We start from the raw sequence: 10,822 nt of genomic DNA, 5'->3' as shown, positions 1-10,822 counted from the left end.
TAACCATCCGCCAATGGTGCGTTTTAAAGAGTTACTCCAAGGTTTGATCTTTCTTTTGTGTATGAACGATCCAGAACGAGAGTTCAGTCATATGAACCTATTATACCATACGATCTTATTCTTCACCAAAACACTGCAGTGACTACGTATATTGTGATCCACCTTAATTAATAGCTAAGGTAAGATTTTAACTATAAAGCATACATATAGTTTTCATAACTTTTAATTGTTGATATGATTATTTATGATAGACCGTTTTCATAGCAGTAAACGTGAACGAAGAGGACAACTAAAGAAGATAATGAGGGGTTTATTCTTATCGACTGAGCTCCTCTAGGTTTGTGTTTGGGAATGTCCTTATATTCGTCTTTCTCATCCGTACAAAGGCCAGGATACCTCACGCTGCACTTGGATCCCTTAGGGCAAGCACTGCAACCTGGTCCCATTTTGTAGATCGGCCTGTGTTTCACGTTCCCGGAGGGTACATAGTTGCATGTTAGTATGGATCCAACCCTATCATTTCTAAAATGATCCATTTCTACGTAGCCACACCCTAACTGTTTAGTGTTAGAATTGACGATGGCGGTGTAGTGGCCTATCATCTCATTGCTTACACCATGCACAGAAGTAAAATCGAATACACTCGTAGGATGCACGAAACTCACCTCTTCGTACCAATGTTTTATGATTTTGTCTACAATTTTTGTCCTATTCGTTGCTTCAACGTAGCGGTGTAAAACGTGTACATTCTGTCCTACGGCCGTTCCATCCTTCATCCTTCTGCACGAATCATTATCAATTGGGCACCTTTCTGTCCACCTCTGAGCGATGTTCTCCGCTTCGTAGTTCCACGAGAGCTTCATCATATTCGCTGCCGCCGGTTGGTCTTCTTCTCTCCCTTGGGCTACTTTCTGCCTTAATTTATTGTGAGTTTCCAAAATTGTCTCGCGCTGATCATCGTCTAGTCCCACCTTCACCACTTTACAGTCGGGCTTGTTTGCGGGATATTTGCACATAGTGTGTTCCCTCGGTCTGCACCCGTTTACCTTACAGTAGTTAAAACCCCTTGTCTCGTTTAATACTCCACACAGAGCAATAATCACTTGAAATTTCGTGAAAGCCATAATTCAACCGTCACAATCAAACGTATCTTCGGTCATCAGAAAGAGTCAGTCATCAAACTTTCCGTTAATCTAAAGGACTTATTTATATGTTTTGTTTTATCAGCTGAATCCTCTCGTTGTGCAGTGAAACGTACCCCTACAATCTCCGGAGGCTAAATTGTTGTGCGTCTCTTGATTATAGCCTTCCGAGCACCTCTTGATGTGTAACAAATGAGCGTTCAATAATTTATTAATATTAGTTTTGTACGCAATAAGGACAACCAAAAAATTGAAAAAAAAAACTTAAGCAATAAATCAATTGTGAAGGTGGTGAATTTGCTATATACAAATCATCATTTGTTTCTTTTTTGTTACGATCTGTTTTAAAAACTTACAATAGTATTTCGAGAATTCAGGTTTACTTTTAATAGCTATTCTCAAAACATTAATAAATGGAAATATTTGAAATTTTTTATTCGTTTCTTATCATAACTTACTATAAAATCATCAATGACGTATCCTACTCATTGAGTGATTATAAGTAGTTTACTCGTATAAGACAGCAAGTGCACTAGGGCATCTGCCACAGTCCATGTGTAACATAATTTTCTCCCTACATTACATGTAGGTACTTAAATATCCCAATAATAAATAGGCAAATAATTAACAATCCCATCCCAAATTTAGTTTTAATATTTCATCACTCATACACATCTCACCTCACCTGTCATGGAAAATACTCATTGTTATAGATTAACCTATTATATCAAACGATCCTATTCTTAACAAAAACAGTACAGGCATGTATATTGTGATTCCCCTTATTTAATAACTAAGATGAGTTTTTAACTATAAAGCATACATATAGATTTTCATCACTTTTATATAATGGTATGATTATTTATGACAGGCCATTTTCATAAAAGTACACGTGAACGAAGAGTACAGCGAAAGTAGATAAACAGGGATGAATGCTTATCGCCTGGGCTAGTCTGGGTTTGTGTTTGTCTCTATGTTTGGGAACGTCGTTATATTCGTCCTCCTCATCCGTACAAAGGCCAGGATACCTCACGCTGCACTTGGATCCATTAGGACAAGCGCTGCAAGCTGCTCCTACTTTGTAGATCGGCCTGTGTTTCACGTTCCCGGAGGGTACATAGTTGCATGTTAGTATGGATCCCAACTTATCAAATCTAAAATAATCCTTTTCTACGTAGCCACATCCAACCTGCTTAGTGTCAGAATTGACGATAGCAGTATAGTCGCCTACAATCATATTTCTTAAACCGTACACAGAAGTAAAATCGTATACACTCCTTGAATCCATGTAATCCACCTCATCGTACCACTGTTTTACGATATCGGCTACAACTACTGTCCTGTTCGGTCCTACAAAGAATCTGGATAAAATCCGTACATTCTGTCCTACGGGCGTTCCATCCTTCATCCTTCTGCAGGAATCATGACCATCAGTTGGGCACCTCTCTGTCCACCTCTGAGCGATGTTCTCCGCTTCGTAGTTCCACGAGAGCTTCATCATATTCGCTGCCGCCGGTTGGTCTTCTTCTCTCCCTTGGGCTACTTTCTGCCTTAATTTATTGTGAGTTTCCAAAATTGCCTCGCGCTGATCATCGTCTAGTCCCACCCTTAACACTCTACAGTCGGGCTTGTTTGCGGGATATTTGCACATAGTGTGTTCCCTCGGTTTGCACCCGTTTACCTTACAGTAGTTAAAACCTCTTGTCTCGTTTAATACTCCACACAAAGCAATAATCACTTGAAATTTTGTGAATGCCATAATGCAACCATCACAATCAAACTTGTCTTCGGTCATCAGAAAGAGTCAGTCAAGAAACTTACTTTTAACCTAAAGGACTTATTTATATGTTTAGTTTTATCAGCTGAATCCTCTCGTTGTGCAGTGAAACACCCCTAACAATCTCCGGAGGCTAAATTGTTGTGCATGTCTTGATTATAGCCATCCGGAGGTTAAGTGGTAGAGAAGACTTTATAGTCCTAAGTTCGCCTCTAATAATTTCATTTCATCCGGGCACCTCTTGATGTTTAACAAATAAGCGTTTAACAATTTATTATTATTAGTTTTCTACGCAATAAGGATAACCAAAGAATATAAAAGAAAGAAAAAAAGAAACCAAGCAATAAATCAAATTGCAAGGTGTTGTGTGTATTTGTTTTTTTGTTATAATCTGTTAAAAAAAAAACTTAGAATAAAATTTTTAGTATACAGGTTTAATTTTAATAGCTATTCACAAAACATTGATCCATAGAAATATTTGAAACGTTTAATTAGTTTCTTACCATAATTTACTACAATAATTATCGTTAACATATATGTATTATACTGTTTTTCCTGTCCTACCCATTAAGTGATGACAGGTAGTTTATATGATAGCAAGGACACTAGGGCGTCTCCCGCAGTCCACATATAAAACAACTTTCTAGCTATAATACATGTAGTTAAATATCCCATTAATAATTTAGTCAAATAATTTAAAAATTCTATCCCAAATGTAATTTTAATACGCCATCACTCATACACATCTCACCTCACCGGTCATAGACAATACGCATTATTATTATATTAAATTTTAATTTTATAAATATTACTAGACTCAAGTTGTTTTCTCTAATAACACCATTTTAATACACTGAAAATAAGCCAGAAGTAACCAGTTATGTTTTTAGCTGGTGCCTTTACAATGTTGAGAATATTAAATCATGACTAACTTCTAAAGAACTTAGTTTCCATCCTACATTCCATAAAGATTAGCAAAGGAAGCCTTGTTTTTCTGGGCATCATCTCATAAATTTTCTCTAATATTTGCATTTTAACACATAACTTGAATTTCTATAAATATACAGTTGCCACATTAGTTTGATTAGTCCTTTTCTACCATAAAAACATCAGTGAAACTAAGAGAACACCTTTGGTAAGAAGGACTTTTTCTCTCACTAATTTCACTATTTTAGACTTGTAAAAGACTCAAGCTAAGTAAGATTTACTTTCAAAATTTTAAATCTTCAACATTTTATACAAATTTTAAACTTTATAATCTTTTTATTAACTACAAATATTTTTTATCCAAGATATAAACAGGGTCTTTACTCCGGAGTAATGGATTTTTTTATAAAATGTTGTTTACGAATTTACATAAGTAATGTATCGCAATAATAGAGTTTTAATTATCTGTGTTCTCTTTGATAGCTCATCCTTAAAATAATAATATTCATTATTGGTTTTTATTGTAGAAATAATATATAAATGTTGTAAAAATTTAAATCATACTTTACCATATGTTCTATGTTCTTTATTCGATCCATTTCACTTTTACTCGACAATTTGTTTGGTAAAAAGTTTAAATTTACAGTGTGGTAAGTCGTATCAGATGCATATGAAGTAAGTAACTGTAAAGATAAGTAAATATTATTCTTTGCTACAAAACGAGCTGATTCCGTGACGGTTTTGAGTTAAAAAAAGTAAAGTGCTTGGTCAAATCTCTAATTATCATTTATATTAATTATTCGCCAAGAGTGCGTTTCAAATAGTTGCTGCAAGGTTAGATATTTTGTTAATGAACCATCCAGAATGTCAGTCAGTTCAGTCAGATAAACCTATTATATCATACGATCCTATTCTTAACCAAAACAGTACAGGCTGGTATACTGTGATTCCCCTTTAATTATTAACTAAGATAAGTTTTCAATGATAAAACATACATATAGTGTTTTTATCAATTTTATATGATCTTAGATGATTATTTATACCAGGGCGTTTCTAAAGTATACGTGAACGAAGAGTACAACCAAAGAGGATAAAGAGGGATGGATGCTTATCGCCTGGGCTCGTCTGGGTTTGTGTTTGTCTCTATGTTTGGGAATGTCGTTATACTCGTCCTCCTCATCCGTACAAAGGCCAGGATACCTCACGCTGCACTTGGATCCTTTGGGGCAAGCGCTGCAAGCTGCTCCTACTTTGTAGATCGGCCTGTTTTTCACGTTTCCGGTGGGTACATAGTTGCACGTTAGTATGATTGCCATCATGTCAGTTTGAACTAAACCCTTTTCTACGTATCCACATCCCAACTGTTTAGTATCAGAACTGACGATGGCGGTGTAGTGGCCTACAATCAGATCGTCATAACTATATATAGAAGTAAAGCCTTCGATCTGGTCTGTATCCAAGGATTCCACCTCGTTGTACCAATGTTGGATACAATGATTTGCAACCCCTGATCTGTTGGTCGTACCGGTGTTTCGGAGTAGACTCATTATGTTCTGTCCTACGGCCGTTCCATCCTTCATCCTTCTGCACGAATCATGAACAGTTGGACATCTCTCTGTCCACCTCTGAGCGATGTCCTCCGCCTCGTAGTTCCATGAGAGCTTCATCATATTCGCGGCCGCCGGTTGTTTGGTCTCGTTTCCCACGGCTACTTTCTGTCTTAACCGATTGTGCTTTTTCAGAATCGCCTTCCGCTGTTCGTCGTCCAGGCCTGCATGCACTAACTTACAGTCGGGCTTATTCGCGGGATACTTGCACATAGTGTGGTCTCTCGGTTTACACCCACTTACCTTACAGTAGTTAAAACCCTTTATTTCTTTTAGTCTACACAAAACTACAATTAATAAGAATTTTATGAACGTCATTGTCAAAAATAGGTTCGTAACAGTATGATTTGATCCGGAACAGCTCCAGCGAACAAATTAACTTTTAACCTAAAGAACTGTTTTATTAACACGTCAGGTTTAATCAGCTGAATTCTGACGTGCAAATGTTTACTTGCAGTTTTTGATGACTAGATTGTTCGTGAGTTTCATCTTGTTCATGATTTTGGAATGATACAGGCATGTTCTTAAAAGTATCTTAGCTGATTTACAATCACGTTTCTGGAAGGAGTTCATCAATAGTTGACAATTTAGCCGAATGTTTAAAATAACCACGGACAACGAAGAACTTATGTATAATATGTAGGCTAAACAGTTACTAACACGTATTCGTTTATAATTTGATTAATTTCTCGACCAATAGCTCATTCAATTGCATATAAACAGTTTTGCATTAGACCTGATATAACATATTATTTGTGTATACTCTGTGGTTTACGGATATAAAACGAGGAAATCAACCAAATTTTATTCTCTTAGGTTGATTGATTGATTTTTTATTATGCGTTCGTTTTTCCTCAAATGTATGCCTCAAGATAGTTTACATGCATTATTTGCAGACAAGGCTGGGCTTTAACGGAGCTTAATCTCTCTGGGAGTTACCGAAGTTTCTCTTCTGCAACCAGTACATGCTCGCTGAACGCACAGGCGTTAAACGCCTGACTACCCAGGGCAATGTTGCTTCATTTTGTCATATAAGTGTTGATAATATATGTTTCCTTTGGCAATTATTCCTTAACATGAATAATATCATCCTGCTCTCTGTTGATATTAAATATTTTGACTAATTACACCAATATTTAAGAAATTTACACGTCACTAATTGAACAAAGTTTGCTAACAGTAAAACAATCCATGTTTGAAAAAATAAAACACATAAAAAATATTTTACTTCTAAAAATATGTCGTCATCAAAACGACACAACTCTTCCTCTGCACAGTTAGGTGTGTTTTTCCCGAAAGTTCCGTACGAAGGAAACATTTCATGAAATTATTACTTTGATAAGTGCAAAATATGTATGCTTTGAAAAATATTTCTAAATATTTCACATAGTTTTAAATTTTCGCGCCAAACTGATGGTGTTGTTTAAAAACGAAGCGTAACATTCAATTCGTAGAAGGATATTCCTATCAGTTGCGTGTATGTGTGTGTGAGCTGACACGCGTGATGGCTTGGGGTAACAAACCCTACCACTGCCCTGTGTAGTAGGCCTTCTAGCGGGCATTTCCCACCCTATCTCCCGCCAAAATGTTCTTAAAACATTGAAAAATTCACAACTCACAATTATTATCATAATGATGATTTTTTTCATCTTTTAAGGTTACTTGTAAAACGATCGTCACTTTACAACAAGTTTATTTAGTACCGTAATGAAGTTTCGAATACAAAGGCTTATTTTAATTCATTAAATATTCCTCTTAACTATGTGTACTTTTGTGAACATTTCGAAGAATATAATTAAATAAACCTATACAACGGTGTATAGAAGGACATGACAGGATGTAACGAAAAGTAAGAAAACGTTAATTTACGGAGCGGTGTCATACCAAGGAATTTTGTCTGTGGGGTGTCCAAACAACAGGATGTCTGGGAGGTATGGAGTAATCTTTAAATATTAGTTCCTAAAATCCTTACTTTATTATACTTCTGAGCTATTAGTTACAGGAGTACATAAAATATGTAACATATACATACAAAGTATATAAAGTGTATTTAAATGTAACAAAATGTAATCATAACATTAAAGAACAAAATACTGAACGAAATAATTAAGTTTAAAAACTAAATCCTGATGTATAGGCGTCAATTTTTGCAAGTCTGTTTAAAACTTTTTTGTTATTTACTGGTATGCATATACAGTAAAGCCAGGCAGTTAATTCTAGTTTCAGATGTGTTCCTCAGATAAGATTTTTAAATATTTTAGTGTTGAGAAGGATCGCTCTGCTAAGCATGAAGTTACGGGCATCGTTGCCAAAATGTGCAGGAGTTGTGTACAGATGGGTACATTAATATACTTACTGCAAGCTAGTAGAGCTTCTAATGCAATTTTTTTTAGATAACTTGATATTTTCTTGTCGTTCTAAATAAATTTCTTTTAGTCTTCGTTGTCATATGTTTATCTCTCCAAAGAGTCGATTATAAGTATAAACCGTTAGGTCTGAGCAGCATTCATAAAATGACACGTTTGCAGCTGCATCAGAAGTGTCTTCGTCATAGCTAAGAAGGCCGTGGAGATACGATAAAATATACTTTTGAACTAAGATTCTTTCATTTTACTGGACAATAATATGTTCAATGAAAGGAATGAAAAGAGCCCTTCTATAATACGATTCTGATCCTTCGTTGGGCATGTTCTCTCGCCCCGTCTCTCTTTGTGATAAAGCGTGGAGTGGAAATATCAATATAATTGAATTCACAAATTTTGGCAACTTTTTTGTACAACGATGAAGCTAATTCATCTGCTATTTCTCTTGTTTCTTTCATTTGATCAAGAGTATGTTGAGCATAATTAACAGAACTTTTTATATCAATGCTTTCTGCCTCGAGATATTTAGTAAGAGGAAGGCTGTAAGAAAATAGTCTTTCAACTACTTCAAGGGATATAATAAATTCAATTTTTTTTATTGCGCACAGTTCCCATTATTTAAAAAAAATAGTTTAATAATAAGTATATTTTAACATTTACTACACATATGTTAAACGTACGATAGTTGTCAATAAATTTAGATGATTCCTAAATTACGAGTACTGATTAAATAATGCACTATAAACGTCTGAAATACTACTCTTAAGATCAACAAGGCACATGAACACAGTGTGGACAACTAGGTGACACTGGGGTAGGCATGCACTGCTGTAGAGGGAGGGAAAGTAAGAAAAAATGTGGGGGGCCCAGACAACTGATATTTTTCAGTAGTTGACAGAGGGTAAGGCCCCATTGTGTTCCTTAAAAAGTTCTTGACCCGTTTCTTTGTTGAGAACGATCTTTCAGCAGTACATGCCAGTAATACTGAACTATTTAAATAATAATAATCGTTTACTAAAAAGAAGTAATTAAAAAAATTGAAAATTTGGGGGGGTCCGGACCCCTTTGACTCCCTCGCTGGCTACGTCCTTGGGGGAAAGTATAACTGCATATTTTTGGAATGGTTAGTTAGAGAAATTCACTCGAATCTATCCCGCTCCACCTTACCAATTACTACACCAGACATTAGGTCCCTACAGTAGTCGGAATAGTTTGTTTTACAGGGTGATAACAGGCCATCCAGTAATTTAATACGGTCCTCAATCCAAGTTAAACTTATTTCGCGTGTTCATTACAGTAACAAGATCCTTGTACCCGAGTACCACATGTCGAAAGCTGACGCGTGTTTCTCCGAGCCTCGTCAGGCGGATGCGGCGGCGCGCGGCGGTGTCCCGCCTTATGAATTACTCATCGCCGTTGTTCTTGCGATGTCGATCCATCAATTCTTTCCAGCGGCACAAATGATGTCCAATATAACAAAGTCTTGCCATTCTCACGGCAATCGGCCTGTGCTTAAAAAGACGACGACGAAACGCTCTTGCTGAAATTGTCAACCGAGTCTGGAAGAGGTTATCATTTTAAAATAATGGTAAATAGATGGTTTTCAGATTTCTAAAATAAATTACATTGTGAGAAGGATTCCGTAAGAAATGTTCGTATTACCCTATAACAGCTACAAACAGGCTGTAACTATTTTAACACCCTTCTCCTCTGACAGGGCTACTATATTATTTTATTATGTAAATTTTGCAAACTTCCAATTGCAGTCCGGCATTTTATTTAAATTGATTGAATATCTAATAAATATATTACAAACATATTATTAAAATTTCTGGGTAAACCCTTCCAAAACACAATAGTCATACATAGTTGGTTCTTTAACAACGATACTCTCACATTTTATAAAAGTAATTCTTACACTGAACGCTATAATTTGGAATTGATAAAAATACTGACAGTTATTTAGTGAATATTTATATGTCTTTTCTTTTTGCACATTCAGCAGTTTTAAAAGAATTTAAAACTAGTAGAATTTAACCACGAGTAGTTACTTATGATATGGGATTCCTCGCACCCAGTGAAGACTACGGTACTATTTTCTTTTGATAATGAAGAGGCCGATCCCTTTTCAGCCGTATTCTTCCCTTCCTCATAGACCACTGGCCTGTGCAAGGATCTTACCAAACAGAAAAAGGGGAGAGTGGGTACAGTACAAGGTCGATGGTACTGATAAAAACTGAAAGGTCCCAGACAAAAATTTGAACCTGAGCTATCTCTAACTCACTTCCAAAGCCTGGCGTTTTAGATCATTGGCTCTCCAGATGGCCGTGGATTTACAATTTGTGAGATAGTTAATAGTGGCTATCAATAGTAGCTTTGCACGTGTATGATCACTTCTGGTTCGGGTGAATTATATTTCCGACGCCAATGTTGAGTATGCCTTGAAGCCACGATCATTAAAATCTGTCAAAAGTGTATATAACTATAATAATTTACTATTGTCTCAGTATTTTTTGTTCCATAGTTAATTTTACCTTCCTTTTCGATTTATATATATATATATATATATATATATATATATATATATATATATATATATATATATATATATATACACACACACACACACACACATATCTGAGAACCCAACTTATATGAACAGCAAATTAAAACAGTTTTAAACTAGGATGAGTTTTAAAACAGCCTTTAAAATTATAGTAAACGTTGCATAGTGACTTTGTAAATGTTAAGATGTATATCTAATACGTCTTAATATTTTGCTACAAGTGTACTGATATTAATATGTCTTGTATTACAACTTTTAATTTTCTTACTCCGTGCTCATCAGCGGTTGGAGAAAGGTATGAAATAAGAAGTTTTGTTACTATTAGCTTACTCTATGCCTTCACACTATAAATGTAAACAAATTGAAAATAATGGTTAAATTAATTAAACATATGCTTTTCTGTCATATAATAGTGCTTGAACAGAACAGTTGATTACATT

General features: G+C 35.5%; 3 protein-coding genes across 3 annotated transcripts; all 3 read right to left on the bottom strand.

Moving 5' to 3' along the window:
- Positions 1-205: 205 nt before the first annotated feature.
- LOC124355900 (scoloptoxin SSD976-like) lies at positions 206-1,199 on the bottom strand. The gene has a single exon (XM_046807057.1). The coding sequence runs from the start codon at positions 1,122-1,124 to the stop codon at positions 243-245; it is 882 nt and encodes a 293-aa protein (XP_046663013.1). The 5' UTR covers positions 1,125-1,199; the 3' UTR covers positions 206-242.
- Positions 1,200-1,748: 549 nt separating this feature from the next.
- On the bottom strand, positions 1,749-2,976 carry LOC124355893 (venom allergen 3-like). Its single transcript, XM_046807048.1, has one exon. It carries the CDS (start codon positions 2,935-2,937, stop codon positions 2,005-2,007), a length of 933 nt encoding a protein of 310 aa, XP_046663004.1. The 5' UTR covers positions 2,938-2,976; the 3' UTR covers positions 1,749-2,004.
- A 1,900-nt stretch (positions 2,977-4,876) lies between these two features.
- On the bottom strand, positions 4,877-5,849 carry LOC124355883 (venom allergen 3-like). The gene has a single exon (XM_046807039.1). The coding sequence runs from the start codon at positions 5,769-5,771 to the stop codon at positions 4,884-4,886; it is 888 nt and encodes a 295-aa protein (XP_046662995.1). The 5' UTR covers positions 5,772-5,849; the 3' UTR covers positions 4,877-4,883.
- Between the last annotated feature and the right edge of the window lie 4,973 nt (positions 5,850-10,822).

Source organism: Homalodisca vitripennis, chromosome 1 (assembly GCF_021130785.1).
Source record: "Homalodisca vitripennis isolate AUS2020 chromosome 1, UT_GWSS_2.1, whole genome shotgun sequence".
Lineage (NCBI taxonomy): Eukaryota > Metazoa > Arthropoda > Insecta > Hemiptera > Cicadellidae > Homalodisca > Homalodisca vitripennis.
This window is presented reverse-complemented; position numbering and strand designations above follow the sequence as displayed.

Excerpts from the sequence above, each read along its gene's own strand:
- LOC124355900 (XM_046807057.1), bottom strand. The coding sequence starts at position 1,124 with ATGGCTTTCACGAAATTTCAAGTGATTATTGCTCTGTGTGGAGTATTA.
- LOC124355893 (XM_046807048.1), bottom strand. The coding sequence starts at position 2,937 with ATGACCGAAGACAAGTTTGATTGTGATGGTTGCATTATGGCATTCACA.
- LOC124355883 (XM_046807039.1), bottom strand. The coding sequence starts at position 5,771 with ATGACGTTCATAAAATTCTTATTAATTGTAGTTTTGTGTAGACTAAAA.